This window comes from Pseudophryne corroboree, chromosome 6, assembly GCF_028390025.1.
Source record: "Pseudophryne corroboree isolate aPseCor3 chromosome 6, aPseCor3.hap2, whole genome shotgun sequence".
Taxonomy (NCBI): Eukaryota; Metazoa; Chordata; class Amphibia; order Anura; family Myobatrachidae; genus Pseudophryne; species Pseudophryne corroboree.
In genome coordinates this window covers 47423084-47439003 of record NC_086449.1, presented here as the reverse complement: position 1 = coordinate 47439003, position 15920 = coordinate 47423084, and the positions used below count along the sequence as shown (strand labels likewise).

At 48.2% G+C, this 15920-nt stretch overlaps 1 protein-coding gene across 1 annotated transcript in view; it reads left to right on the top strand.

The window, feature by feature from the left end:
- PELP1 (proline, glutamate and leucine rich protein 1) overlaps positions 1-15920 on the top strand; it is a 90787-nt gene that overhangs the window by 17284 nt on the left and 57583 nt on the right. Inside the window, exons 12-15 of the mRNA XM_063930955.1 lie at positions 14268-14418; positions 14510-14636; positions 15275-15330; positions 15667-15873. Coding sequence (XP_063787025.1) covers positions 14268-14418; positions 14510-14636; positions 15275-15330; positions 15667-15873 — 541 coding nt within the window. The remainder of the gene's footprint in view (positions 1-14267; positions 14419-14509; positions 14637-15274; positions 15331-15666; positions 15874-15920) is intronic.

Genomic DNA, 15920 nt, shown 5'->3' with positions numbered 1-15920 from the left:
CTGTGGGGACGACTTTGATCTATGGATGCCAGCTTCCCGCGTGGCAGTCTTTACTATTCCACCCATCACTGTCTGTGGGGGCGGACTCGAGCAGCGGGTGACATTTTACTACTCTCTCTCAGTGCTGTCTCATCAGGGAACACTGCACAACGCACTGAGGAGAATCTTTGACAGAGACTTTACTCACCATGTTATTATACAGGCGGGGATCAGAAAATACAAGTGTTTTGAGTAAAATCAGAAATACAATTTTATTTCTTGTCTACTATGTATTAGTGGTTTCACTGTCCATAAGGTTTTTATTTATCTCACCCTGTTTATTACACAGGTGGGGATTATATGTTAACTAGTGTTGTGCTATTCTAATATAGACAACAGACATTATGTTTATAAAAGGAGTTGGACCACAGCGGACAGAGTCAAGAGGAGCAGTAGTAAGGCATATTGTGCTTTGGTTGTGACAATCCCATGGTCAGTAAATCTCTTAAAGGAACGGCAGGTTCATTAGTTTACTACACAGAAGCTCCAATAGCTTTGTAGCCTAATACTGTATATTTTGATTCCCGTATACATTAATTACATGCTCAAAGTGTGACTCCAGACCTCCTAAATGGTAGCATGGACCCAGGTACACAATGCTCCAGGATACAAGTTGTGGAGCAGCCGGGAGGTTACAGGAATCAGTCTGTCTCCGTGGGCCAGAGACGCCCCAATCCAGAGTAATACGGATGGTGTAGTGGTTTGCATTGTTCCCTCATGGCACTGAGGCCAGGAGTTTGTTTACATAGAAACCTAAGCATATCCCAAGCAGGTTTACATTGCTCTACAGTCTTAGCCTCTACCACCTCTGTTGGGAGACTATTCCACTTATTCACTACCTTTAAAAAAAAAAAAAAGGGGGAACCTGCCTCCCTCCAGTTAGGTGTATGCCATAACTGTGTGAGGATGTATGCATGTGTGTATGTGTATATGTATATATTTTCCCTGTGCTTGCATGGTTTTTATTGGGGTTCCAGGACTAAGCCACAAATACCGATGTTGTCAGAGTCTACCTATGACAGTGTAATGGGTTTGGTACGCTGGTTACTACTTAGTCACTAGTCTTGGTTAAAAATGTTAATGATATGTAACGTAATATGTGGAATTATGCCACACAAGACAGACTAGTTCTGTTTCTTGTACTCTAGGTACTTATGATTTGCCAAATGGCTGGACACAGTTCCCCGCTCCTTAATCAGCTCATACTGTGCAGTGAGCCTGGTGCCAGACAGACAATATAGCTCAGTTACTTCAGAGGCCAATCCTCATGTCCAACTGGTTATAAGCTCAATAGTTAGGGTCGCTTCTGAGGAAGGTTTAGTTTTACGCTACCTGGTGTCTGTCTAACATGACTTTCTTCGGTAGGATCATTGCGTCCTCAGGCTATACCGCCAACTGGCGGAGTCCTGCGCCTCCCGGTCTTTCGTTCCTGATTCTGCCCACGTTTTGAGGCTTCATCTAAAGAAAATGGTGAGATAAATCCTGTCAGGGAGGATACTTCAGGATAGGAATATGAAATAATCTACTGAATTTCTTGGTTTCCACCTCTTCCTTCACGAGAATGTTGATGGAAGTCTGACTCCACACCTGATGCAAAGGTTTATATTTCTCTGACGTCCTAGTGGATGCTGGGAACTCCGTAAGGACCATGGGGAATAGCGGGCTCCGAAGGAGGCTGGGCACTCTAGAAAGATTTCAGACTACCTGGTGTGCACTGGCTCCTCCCACTATGACCCTCCTCCAAGCCTCAGTTAGAATTCGTGCCCGGCCGAGGTTGGATGCACACTAGGGGCTCTCCTGAGCTCTTAGAAAGAATAGACTTAGGTTTTTTATTTTCAGTGAGACCTGCTGGCAACAGGCTCACTGCAGCGAGGGACTAAGGGGAGAAGAAGCGAACTCGCCTGCTTGCAGCCGGATTGGGCTTCTTAGGCTACTGGATACCATTAGCTCCAGAGGGATCGACCGCAGGCCCAGTCCTTGGTGTTCGGTCCCGGAGCCGCGCCGCCGTCCCCCTTACAGAGCCAGAAGCAAGAAGATGGTCCGGAAAATCGGCGGCATGAAGACTGTCTTCACCAAGGTAGCGAACAGCACTGCAGCTGTGCGCCATTGCTCCTCTCACACTTCACACTCCGGTCACTGAGGGTGCAGGGCGCTGGGGGGGGGCGCCCTGAGGCAGCAATAATAACACCTTGGCTGGCTAAAATACCTCAATATATAACCCCAGACGCTATATATGAGGTGGATACCCCTGCCAGAATTCCATAAAAAGCGGGAGAATAGGCCGCGAAAAAGGGGCGGAGCCTATCTCCTTGGCACACTGGCGCCATTTTTCCCTCACAGCTCGGCTGGAAGGAAGCTCCCTGGCTCTTCCCTGCAATATACAGTAACAGTAAGAGGGAAAAGAGAGGGGGGGCATTAAATTTGGCAGTATTTATACATATATTATATGAAAAGCAGCTATTAGGGACATAACTCAGTTAGTCCCTGTATATATATAGCGCTCTGGTGTGTGCTGGCATACTCTCACTCTGTCCCCCCAAAGGGCTTTTTGTGGGTCCTGTCCTCTGTTGAGCATTCCCTGTGTGTGTGGGGTGTGTCGGTACTGCTGTGTCGACATGTTTGATGAGGATAATGAGGTGGAGGCGGAGCAGATGCATTTTGAAGGGACGTCACCCCCTGCGGGGCAGACACCCGAGTGGATGAACTTATGGAAAGAAATGAGTGCACGTATAGATTCTTTACATAAGAAATTTGACGACATGCCAAATGTGGGACAGCCGGGATCTCGGCTCGTGCCTGTCCAAGTGCCTCAGGGGTCGTCAGGGGCTCTAAAACGCCCGCTACCTCAGTTTGCAGACCCGGATGTCGACACGGATACTGATAACAGTGTCGACGACGATGAGTCAAACCTAATGCCTGTCAGGGCCATTCACTGCATGATTGAGGCAATGAAAGAGGTGTTAAACATTTCTGATTTACATCCAGGTACCACAAAAAAGGGTATTATGTTTGGGGAGAAAAAACTACCCGTAGTTTTTCCCCCATCAGATGAACTAAATGAAGTGTGTGAAGAAGCGTGGCTTTTCCCTGATAAAAAATTTGTAATTCCTAAGAAGGTACTAATGGCGTTCCCTTTCCCGCCAGAGGATAGGTCACGTTGGGAAACACCACCTAGGGTGGATAAAGCGCTCACACGTTTGTCAAAAAAGGTGGCACTACCCTCTCAGGATACGGCCGCCCTTAAGGAGCCTGCTGATAGAAAGCAGGAGGCAATCCTGAAGTCTGTATACACACACTCAGGCATTATACTTAGACCAGCTATTGCGTCAGCTTGGATGTGCAGTGCTGCCGCTGCATGGTCAGAAAAACTGTCAGAAAATATTGACACACTAGACAGAGACACTATTCTGCTAACGATTGACCATATAAAAGATTCAGTCTTATATATGAGAGATGCACAGAGGGAAATTTGCCGGCTGGCATCTAAAGTTAGTGCATTGTCTATCTCTGCTAGGAGATGCTTATGGACTCGTCAGTGGACGGGAGATGCAGATTCCAAGAGGCACATGGAAGTTTTGCCTTATAAAGGGGAGGAATTATTTGGGGATGGTCTCTCCGACCTAGTTCCACAGCAGCGTCTGGGAAGTCAGCATTTTTACCCCATGTTCCCTCACAGCCTAAGAAGGCGCCATTTTATCAGGTTCAGTCCTTTCGGACCCAGAAAAGCAAGCGTGGAAAAGGAGGGTCTTTTCTGTCTAGAGGCAGAGGTAGGGGAAAAAGGCTGCAACAGACAGCAGGTTCCCAGGAACAAAAGTCCTCCCCCGCTTCCTCTTCCAAGTCCGCCGCATGACGGTGGGGCTCCACAGGTGGAGCCAGGTACGGTGGGGGCCCGCCTCAGAAATTTCAGCGATCAGTGGGCTCGCTCTCAGGTGGATCCCTGGATCCTTAAAGTAGTATCTCAGGGATACATGCTGGAATTCGAGGCGGCTCCACCCCACCGGTTCCTAAAATCTGCCTTGCCGATTGCTCCCTCAGACAGGGAGGCGGTGCTAGCGGCAATTCACAAGCTGTATTCCCAGCAGGTGATAATCAAGGTACCCCTACTTCAACAAGGCCGGGGTTACTATTCCACACTATTTGTGGTACCGAAGCCGGACGGTTCGGTGAGACCCATTTTAAATTTGAAATCCTTGAACATGTACATAAAAAAATTCAAGTTCAAGATGGAATCGCTCAGGGCGGTTATTGCAAGCCTGGACGAGGGGGATTACATGGTTTCCCTGGACATCAAGGATGCTTACCTGCATGTCCCCATTTACCATCCTCACCAGGAGTACCTCAGATTTGTGGTACAGGATTGCCATTACCAATTCCAGACGCTGCCGTTTGGACTCTCCACGGCACCAAGGGTATTTACCAAGGTTATGGCGGAAATGATGATACTCCTTCGAAGAAAGGGAGTTTTAATTATCCCGTACTTGGACGATCTCCTAATAAAGGCACGGTCCAAAGAACAGTTGTTGGTGGGAGTAGCACTATCTCAGGAGGTGCTGCACCAGCACGGCTGGATTCTGAATATCCCAAAGTCACAGCTGGTTCCGACGACACGTCTACTGTTCCTGGGGATGATTCTGGACACAGTCCAGAAAAAAGTGTTTCTCCCGGAGGAGAAAGCCAGGGAGTTGTCTTCTCTAGTCAGAGACCTCCTGAAACCAAAACAGGTATCGGTGCATCACTGCACCGCGGGTCTTGGGAAAGATGGTAGCTTCTTATGAAGCAATTCCATTCGGCAGGTTCCATGCCAGAATCTTTCAGTGGGACCTGTTGGACAAGTGGTCCGGATCGCATCTTCAGATGCATCACTTGATAACCCTGTCTGCAAGAACCAGGGTGTCTCTTCTGTGGTGGCTGCAGAGTGCTCATCTTCTGGAGGGTCGCAGATTCGGCATTCAGGACTGGGTCCTGGTGACCACGGATGCCAGCCTGCGAGGCTGGGGGGCAGTCACAAAGGGAAGAAACTTCCAAGGACTATGGACAAGTCAGGAGACTTCCCTTCACATAAATATTCTAGAACTAAGGGCCATCTACAATGCCCTAAGTCAAGCAAAATCCCTGCTCCTACACCAGCCGGTGCTGATCCAGTCAGACAACATCACGGCAGTCGCCCATGTGAATCGACAGGGCGGCACAAGAAGCAGGATGGCAATGACAGAAGCCACAAGAATTCTCCGATGGGCGGAAAATCATGTACTAGCACTGTCAGCAGTGTTCATTCTGGGAGTGGACAACTGGGAAGCAGACTTCCTCAGCAGACACGACCTCCACCCGGGAGAGTGGGGACTTCATCCAGAAGTCTTCCAAATGATTGTACATCAGTGGGATCGTCCACAGGTGGACATGATGGCGTCCCGCCTAAACAAAAAACTAGAGAGGTATTGCGCCAGGTCAAGAGACCCTCAAGCGATAGCTGTGGACGCTCTGGTGACACCGTGGGTGTACCAGTCAGTTTGTGTTCCCTCCGCTGCCTCTCATACCAAAGGTATTGAGAATAATAAGAAAGCGAGGAGTAAACACAATTCTCGTGGTTCCGGATTGGCCAAGAAGAACATGGTACCCGGAACTTCAAGAGATGATCTCAGAGGACCTGTGGCCTCTGCCGCTAAGACAAGACCTGCTACAGCAGGGGCCCTGTCTGTTCCAAGACTTACCGCGGCTGCGTTTGACGGCATGGCGGTTGAACGTCGGATCCTGAAAGAAAAGGGCATTCCGGAGGAAGTCATTCCTACGCTTATTAAAGCCAGGAAAGAGGTTACAGCAAATCATTATCACCGCATATGGCGGAAATATGTTGCATGGTGTGAGGCCGAAAAGGCCCCAACTGAGGAATTTCAACTAGGTCGATTTCTGCATTTCCTGCAAGCAGGAGTGAATATGGGCCTAAAACTGGGTTCCATTAAGGTACAGATCTCGGCTCTATCGATTTTCTTTCAGAAAGAACTAGCTTCAGTACCTGAAGTTCAGACATTTGTAAAGGGAGTGCTGCATATTCAGCCCCCATATGTGCCTCCTGTGGCACCTTGGGATCTCAACGTGGTGTTGAGTTTCTTCAAATCACATTGGTTTGAACCACTAAAAACCGTGGATCTGAAATATCTCACGTGGAAGGTGGTCATGTTATTGGCCTTGGCTTCTGCCAGGCGAGTATCAGAATTGGCGGCTTTGTCTTATAAAAGCCCTTATCTGATTTTCCATATGGATAGGGCAGAATTGAGTACTCGTCCCCAGTTTCTCCCTAAGGTGGTGTCAGCGTTTCATTTGAACCAGCCTATTGTGGTGCCTGCGGCCACTAGGGACTTGGAGGACTCCAAGTTGTTAGACGTGGTCAGGGCCCTGAAAATATATGTTTCCAGGACGGCTGGAGTCAGAAAATCTGACTCGCTGTTTATCCTATATGCACCCAACAAGCTGGGTGCTCCTGCTTCTAAGCAGACTATTGCTCGTTGGATTTGTAGTACAATTCAACTTGCACATTCTGTGGCAGGCCTGCCACAGCCAAAATCTGTCAATGCCCATTCCACAAGGAAGGTGGGCTCATCTTGGGCGGCTGCCCGAGGGGTCTCTGCTTTACAACTTTGCCGAGCTGCTACTTGGTCAGGGGCAAACACGTTTGCAAAATTCTATAAATTTGATACCCTGGCTGAGGAGGACCTGGAGTTCTCTCATTCGGTGTTGCAGAGTCATCCGCACTCTCCCGCCCGTTTGGGAGCTTTGGTATAATCCCCATGGTCCTTACGGAGTTCCCAGCATCCACTAGGACGTCAGAGAAAATAAGAATTTACTCACCGGTAATTCTATTTCTCGTAGTCCGTAGTGGGTGCTGGGCGCCCATCCCAAGTGCGGTTTATCTGCAATACTTGTACATAGTTATGGTTAACTAAATCGGGTTATTGTTGAGCCATCTGTTGAGAGGCTCAGTTGTTTCATACTGTTAACTGGGTTTCATATCACGAGTTGTACGGTGTGATTGGTGTGGCTGGTATGAGTCTTACCCGGGATTCAAAATCCTTCCTTATTGTGTACGCTCGTCCGGGCACAGTATCCTAACTGAGGCTTGGAGGAGGGTCATAGTGGGAGGAGCCAATGCACACCAGGTAGTCTGAAATCTTTCTAGAGTGCCCAGCCTCCTTCGGAGCCTGCTATTCCCCATGGTCCTTACGGAATCCCCAGCATCCACTACGGACTACGAGAAATAGAATTACCGGTGAGTAAATTCTTATTTTCCAGGGAAATGTGTCTGTCTCCAGTACACACGGTTGTCGATTCGGTTTTGGTGTCTCATTATTAGAGACAATATTTCTTTATCCTTTCGTTGATGGAAACACTGATCTGATGAAGGTTCCACTAATAATTAGTGTACGCATCCATCAGGGGAGAGCCTAGGACGACTGTCTTTACTAGCGTACTGTATGTGACCTTAACAGTCACCGTAGATTGACAAGGGTGAGGCGGTTATTATATTGGTATTCATTCTGACAGGAATATTCCTACGCCCTCTCCTGGCTAATGCATGAATCTTTAAACCGGTGGCAGATTACATAATGCAAGTTGTCCATTCTTGTGTCAGCTGATCCTTTTCAAATTATCCATTGACATATTTGGTCTCCGAAGCTCTATTCCCTGTCTACTCTGTTACATCTTTTCCCTGGCTATGACACCCTTATATTCATTTTGGTTGCAAATCGTGAAATTCTGCTTCCAAATTATAGCGTACTTTGCAGGCATGAGCATTTAACTCTAGCGGTAAGGTGTATGCCTGCAGTATAACAGGCCGTGGGTTCTCAGCCTCAGTTTAATAGCTGAGAAATGTGTGTTTTAACATATATGTCAGGGGAATATGTATTCTTTTGGGAGGCATTTGTCCGCCTAGAACACGGACTTCCGATGTGTCCTCTGCAGGGATCACGGAGTCGGGCAGTCTTGTTCCCAGTGTGGGGGGGGGACTAACTTTTTCAGAGTCCACTGGTACGTTGGATGTACTGAATTTGTATCACAGACATATATTCTGAATCTTGGGGAACACGTACCAAGCAGGATTCTTTAGTGCCCCTCTTGTTTACGTTTCATCCAAGAGACGGGCTCTAATCATTGCAGTGTGTTCGCTAGCCACTACAGGAGGGTCTGGGACTCCAGGTCGACAATAAAAAGGTCGACACACCTTAGGTCGACGCCAATTGGTCGACACACATAAGGTCGACATGGACAAAATGTCGACAAGAACAAGGTCGACATGAGTTTTTTATGTTTTTTTGGTGACGTTTTCTTCGTAGAGTGACCGGGAACCCCAATTAGTGCACCGCGTCCCCTCGCCATGCTTCGGGCATGGTGCCTTCGCTCGGCAGACTTTACCGTTCCAATCATAGTCCACGTGGATCGTTAAGTATGAAAAAGTTCCAAAAAAGAAAAAAATTGTGAAAAACTCATGTCGACCTTTTTCCATGTCGACCTTGTTCCTGTCGACCTTTTGTCCATGTCGACCCAAGGTGTGTCGACCAATTGACGTCGACCTAAGGTGTGTCGACCTTTTTGTTGTCGACCTGGAGTCCGGATACCCTACAGGAGTATTCAGTCCAACCCTTTTCCCATCATTAGGGTCTTGGGGTTTTGTTTGTTTTTTTTTTTATGCTATTTTCCCATCGCTGCCTTCTTGGGTCAGTTGTTGCAAAAAAGAGCTCTGTCTCATGCACCCTTAGTCATACACTTCTACAGCAGACATTGGTTCTGGATTTCTTCCTTCGCAGAGGATGGTATTCAGGGGTCTTCTTTTCGATCCCAGGTATCTCGAACTTTGGCGGAGTGCAGGATTTACTGATCAGAATAGACTCTTCTGCAGTTTTCACAGGGGTCAGTACTCCACGGCATACAATTCCTCTGCAGGACAGTGGTGACTTTACGGGTGGCTCCATTATCCCGGTCTCCTGCCTGGTTTCTTCAATCTCAGATTCAATGTTATTAATCCCAGGATTGAGTTTACATAAACCACAGTTCAGTCTCTCACTTCAAATACAAAAATATTTTCATTGGTCTATGTTTTCGTTGGACTACACGATCATAATCTGACCCATAGGACTTCATTCTGTATCGACATGGAGGGTCATAACCACAGTCAAGAGTCTCGGACGTTACGATTTTTGGTTTCAACTCTGGCGTTTTCAATAACGCTGAAGTCCAAGGTAGTGATGTCACTTCCGGTCTACGGGGCGATCCACAACTCCTTGACTCCAGCTCAATGTAATCTACAAGGTTTTTTCCACTGTAGACTATATCAACTTGTACTGTGGCATGCGTAGCTGGAGAGCCATCGGAACAGTATCTAACATATGCAGAGGGCGGAAATTTGGGTTCCGGCAATATCGGTCATCTCCAGTTCCAGAATGGGCAACTGGAAAGTGGACTTCCTGGGTCGTCAGGCTGTTCTTACCTTGAAGTATGTAAGATCAACGAGTATTTCTGGATTTGGTGTAGCTCTGTGACTAGCCTTCATAGACCTCAGGGCTTCTTTGGTACTGTGATTACTCTGGGGATCCGCTTGTGGCAATCGTGGAAGTCGTGTCAGCTCCTTATCATTTTCATCTGGCATATTTATTCTGCCTCTGGCAAAATCTAGTGAGTACTTCACCACATTTGACCAGTGGCTCTTTCGGTCTTCCTAATCCGCTCTAGATTTGACTGTTGACTCTACTCTGCAATGCTTCAGGCCAGGGCTCATTACAGGGTACCTTTTCGTCCGGCTCTCCATTTTCAACCTTTGCACCATCACCGGGATTTTGATTCGTCTGACTGTGATGGCGTGATTGTGGAAGAACAGTGTCATCAAGCCCTACTACGTTTCCGGCTCACTAACCAATCAGTGTCCAGAACACTTGTCGTCGTTTTTGTGCATACTGTATGTAACGGTCACTCAGCTGGAGTTCTTAGTCTATTCCGCCTCTTGTCCTTTTCTATAACATAGTTGCAGAACTACTTTGTCTTCTCATCTTAAGAGACTGGGTTTTGCTCTAGAATTTATTTTCCAGAATGGGTCCTGTTTTGCCTTTCCGACCTCTGGACTCTTGAGTTGCGGTTTCTTTTCTTTTACGTGTTTTTGTTTATGCAGTTATGGTGGTTTTACCTACAGACCACAAGTTATATTTGTTTTTTTTTCCTCTTCAGCCCTTTGTGCTTCCTGTGTCATCCCGGTCTTGTCTGGGGCGGGTCGGCACTTGGTCTTATTGGTTGTCATTTGTGCCTTTCACATTACCTTGTTGGGTTTTGTTTGCTGTACCAAAGAGTGGCTGGCCAGCCTCTAAGAACGCGGTGGCGCGCGGGGTTACTTCTGCTATTCGGCAGGCTAATGTTTCTTAGGCGTTGCCTCTTCCTGATTTCTTAAGGGCTCACTCGACTAGAGCTATTGGAGCCTCTTGGGCTGTTCGCGGTGGTGTATCTCTCGAACAGCTGTGTAGAGCGGCGACCTAGTCGTCCGTGCATACCTTCACAAAGTTCTACCGTTTACCTTTGGTTTGGAGACTGCCTCTGTTGGGCGTCAGATTTTGCAGACTGCTATGCCGTCTGTGTCTCCCTCCTCTAATTAGCTTGCTTAGGGAAATCCAATCCGTAAGTGCGCAGCGTCCCCCAGATGGATGAAAGAGAAAAAAGGGATTTTTGTTTACTTACCGTAAAATCTCTTTCTCTGATTCCATCTGGGGGACGCTGCGATCCCTCCCGTATTTTTTCTTTTTTCTTTTTTTGTCTGGTTTATTGGATACATTTTGTTCTATCTCCTCCGGCTTTGCTAAACGTTAACTGAGGTAATCTGCTGGTAGGCTGGAGATGGGAGGGGTTAGAGGGGGGAGGTGTTAGTTTCTATAGGTTCTGTGCCAAACTCCCATCCCACACACTCTAACCCATCAGTAAGTGCGCAGCGTCCCCCAGATGGAATCAGAGAGAGAGATTTTCCGGTAAGTAAACAAAAATCCCTTTTTTCTGGGACTGTCCACAAGATGGCGCACCCACACGACATGCAAAAATGTGCGCCGAAACTGCAAATTCATAACTATCCACAAGAGGGCGCACAGTGGATGATGTTCTGTTTAGTGGTTGGCGCAGGCCTGGTCAACCTGTGGCTCTCCAGCTGTCGTGAAACTACAAGTCCCAGCATACCCTTCCACCTATCGGCTGGTAAATCATGCTGGTACTTTGTAGTTTCATTACAGCTGGAGAGCCACAGGTTGGCCAGACCTGGAATAGGGTGTTCTTTGGTTGCAGTGTTTAGAGAGGCTCCGGCTGGGTTAGTGTGGTGTTGGAAATGGTAAAACTCCGTCCAGAGACTCCTGCAGTGAAGTGGTTGCTCTGGTGCCTTGCTGGATTGGTGACTGGTATGCCCCGTACAGCCGGGAGCCTGCTGCTATTTACAATATTTATGATTGCCATTGTAATGTTTCATATATCTGTAGGAATAGTCGCCGGTAAGTTTACCAACCGGCGGTGGCCCATGGGGGTCTGGCTGCACGCAAGGTCTTGCAATGTCTGAGATGTAATGCATGTGCAGTGTGACCGGCCAGGAGATAAGAGTCTAGTGTTCATTCTAGCACCCTGCACCTTTCAAAATCCATGTAGTTCCTCTTTCCTGCCTGGGGTGTCGCTCTCTACTCTGGTGCTTCTCGGCACACACAGGTCTGTATCACAGCACTGAGTAACAGGCCAGAGTGTGCGGAGAAGCACCACAGCAGAGAGTGACACCCCAGGCAGGAAAGAGGAACTGCATGGATTTTGAAAGGTGCAGGGTGCTAGAATGAACATAAAACACCGTGCTAGGGTGATGCGTTGCGGGTCTTGTACAGATCATCGGAGGAGGGAGTTATTTCTCCCCCACTCCAGTCGGCAAAACGTTACTAAATCTCTGCGTTATTTCCTCCTACTTTGCCTAAATAAGAGTTGCACAATATAGTCACATTAATTGGATATATGTAAATCTTACTGAAGATTACCATGAGAATTGTAGTGATTACTTTGAGGATACCTGACTAAAGACGAGCGTTATCACTGAGCTCGAATAATTAAGTGACAGCTATATTTGTTGACGGCGATACTGCGCTCTTAACGTGCAGTGCTATAAATACATTGCTGGTAGCTGCAATGACCGTGCTGATTTATGACTAATTGTCATGTTACAGACCATTAACTGTGTGACGCTCTTACGCCTCATTAATACGCAGAACCAGGCCAAATGAATGAATGGGTCTGACTTCATTCTTATGTCACAAAAAGAATGAGATGGCCCATTTCTGAGTATTTTAACTCCGTGAAGCGAGAGGAGGAGAGAACGTTGAGAAAGTGTACATACTGTAAGGCCTGACTCAGAGCGGTACAGAAACTGATGGTTTATGTACATCTCCAATGGTTTCTATACTGCGTGTGCGTCGTCTGACGCATTAACAGGCCGCAGCTTTTCGGGGGTGGGAAGGGTGCGGTCGGTGGGAAGCTTTTCCCAGTCATGTCTTCAGTGTTTTGTGGGAGTACCGAGGGACCGTTCCTGTGTCTTCGAGCCCATAGTAGTTGTGCAGATGGCAAACATGAAGTCTGGGGCCTGGAATTTGTTCTATGACAAGGGAAGGGACTATATCATAGAGACAGTTGACTCTCTAGTGCAGTGTTCTCCCAACTCAAGACTTCAGGGACCCCCTAACACGATTTACAGAATTCCTGAGTATCACTACTGAAATAATTAGCGTCACCTGTGGTTCTTTTAAAATGTCAGCCAGTAGTGAATTACAACTGTGCACCAACTAGGAGGGTATACGTTTAAATTGCTGGCTGTCGCGTTCCTGGCATTCAGGATACGGACCCCGCAATGCCGGCAGCCGGAATACCGGCGAAACGGGGCTAATCCCACTCGTGGATGTCCATGACACCCATCCATTGGGAATAAAGCCTATGGCGAGTGCAGCATTCCACCCTAGCCCGCAGCGTTGTGAACAAAGTGAGCCCGCAAGGAGACTTTGCTCGCCCCGCGTCCGGGATGCCCCTGCATGTGGATTACTATGGCAGGTAAGAAAGAATTTACTATATAAATCTCCATCATTTACTATTACATGACTGTTGCAGCAAGAAGTCACCTTATATGAGCCACACCGTTATAAATATACCCCCCCGTCTCATGCTCTACAGTACATGCCTAGATTAATGGGAACGGACTGCTGAATAATTATTTCTCTTTGTTTTAAGTGTTATTTGTTGTGTTTTTAATGATTTGAAGCAAGTGTATATAACAAGCAACCTTCCGTCTGCTGTAGAACTACAGATCCCAGTGTGCCCTGTCACCACTTAAGCTATTAGGGCATGCTGAAACTTTGGCCGGGCGTGCTGGTATGTGCAGTACCGCAGCAGCTGGAGGGCTGCTTGTTTGATATTCCTGACTTAAAGCATAAGGCAGTTTTGGCAATTGTTTGTCGCTGTCTGAATGACCTATCGTATATGGGGGGGTAATTCTGACCTGATCGCTCGCTAGCGTATTTTGCAGCGCTGCGATCAGGTCAGAACTGCGCATGCGTATGCACCGCAATGCGCAGGCGTGTCGCACAGGTACAAAGCGGATCGTTGCTGGGTGATGGATTGTACGAAGAATCCATTCGCACAGCCGATCGCAAGGAGATTGACAGGAAGAAGGCGTTTGTGGGTGGCAACTGACCGGTTTCTGGGAGTGGTTGGAAAAATGCAGGCGTGTCCAAGCGTTTGCAGGACGGGTGTCAGACGTCAATTCTGGCACTGGACAGGCTGAAGTGATCGCAGCGGCTGAGTAAGTCCTGGGCTACTCAGAGACTGCACTGTACGGCTTGGATGCACATACGTTCGCACACTTGCACAGACTGCAAAAAACAGCGAGCGATCAGGTCTGAATTACCCCCTCGGTGTGTTAAATACTGTTGCATTATTCACTGAGCTTGGACCGCGTACAGAGTATTGAAGTAGATGGCGTTATTGAATGTGGAAGATTGTAATTGAATTGCAAAGTTCATCTGTGATTCCGTAAGTGGATTGGAGCTACGTATTGTACTGGCTGCAATTCTTCATGCTATGAACGTGTTTTGTATAGCGCTGAATAGTAAAACATAGAGATTAGGTGCATGGTTCACATGTTATGAGTACACACGTGTAAAGATGGTTTATCTGATGGTTGTAACTGTTGGCCACAGCTCGCTTCGGGCGCTGGTGTATCGTACGCTAGAACGATGGGTGACGGTGTGCGGGGGTTCTTCCGGAATCTTACAGGGGATGTCCCACCATTCTGACATCTTATTGGCCCATCTGATGAGCGACATCACTCCCCCGACGGACAGCTTAAAGGTGAGCAGATCCCATCGTACACCTGGATCCATCCAGCCTACATACTCCGTTCTCCAATTACACACCCTATATGTCTCTGGTTTCCCGGCAGATATCTGGGTTTGTGCAGATTGGAGCCAAGAAACAGAAAGTGTCAGAGGTTGGGAATGGTGATTTTCAGAGCCACCGGAAGAGAGAAGCCACTGCCAACACCGAGCTCTGTACTGCAGCCCTGCGTGGTAAGGAGCCCACCTGTATGTACTGAGACGTCCTTCTGTCTGTGTCACCCTGCAGGGGGAGGGGCCATACCCATAGCTCCCTTCTGTCTGTGTCACCCTGCAGGGCGAGGGGCTAGACTCATAGCTCCCTTCTGTCTGTGTTGCCCTGCAGGGCGAGGGGCTAGACTCATAGCACCCTTCTGTCTGTGTCACCCTGCAGGGGGAGGGGCCATACCCATAGCTCCCTTCTGTCTGTCACCCTGCAGGGGGAGGGGCCATACCCATAGCTCCCTTCTGTCTGTCACCCTGCAGGGGGAGGGCCAAACTCATAGCTCCCTTCTGTCTGTCACTGTGTCACCCTTCAGGGGGAGGGACAGGCTCATAGCTCCCGTCTGTCTGTCATTGTGTCACCCTGCAAGGGGAGGGCCAAACTCATAGCTCCCTTCTGTCTGTCTGTCACTGTGTCACCCTGCAGGGGGAGGGACATGCTCATAGCTCCCTTCTGTCTGTGTCCCCTTGTGTCAGGGGGAGGGTGGGTAGTGGGGATACTTTGATTGTTCCCTCCTGTCTGCATTACCTAGAGGCGGAATGACTAAGACTTGTCACCCTGTGTGGGGAGGGACTAATGCCCCACTTATCTTTTCCTCTCTTCCCCCTAGCGCTGTGCGCCATTGTACTGTATGGAGGATCATTAATCAAAGACGACACGCATCGGGTAAGAGTATATGTGTGTCTGCATCTGTGGTATAAGGGGCCTGTGTATCACATCGAGATGAGCGTATGCAGAGAGCGTGAAACTCTCATGGTATTGTATGGTTGGACTCTTGGAATATATTTCATAACAAAAAGCATGAGACGCAGTGTTTATCTAGATGAATTTGCCCTGTTCTGTTTTCAGTTCTACTGTATGCTCCAGTACTTCCGGTACTAACACCTAGTCAGTCCACTATATCACTGGGGGCGGTTACTTTCAGTGTGACTGGTTCATCATAGTATATGTGTAATTCCTATGCAGGCACATTGTAGGTGATCATGTGTTTCCTGTCTCCAGCGTCTGCAGGAGCTCTCTATTCCCCTGCTCATCCGTCTCCAGCAAGGTTCTGACCAATGGGTCGGCCCGTACGCCAACAGTGACTGTCGGAAGCAACTTTATCGGCTACTGCTGTCCCTGACATTGACTCCCAGCCCCCGACTCGCTGCCCCTCTGCACTGTGCAGTAAGGATCTTCAGAGTTGGGATGACGGAGGAGAGTTTGCAGGTAGGTCAGTGGGGAGAATGGTTATGGGAGATAAAGAGGAGAGTTTG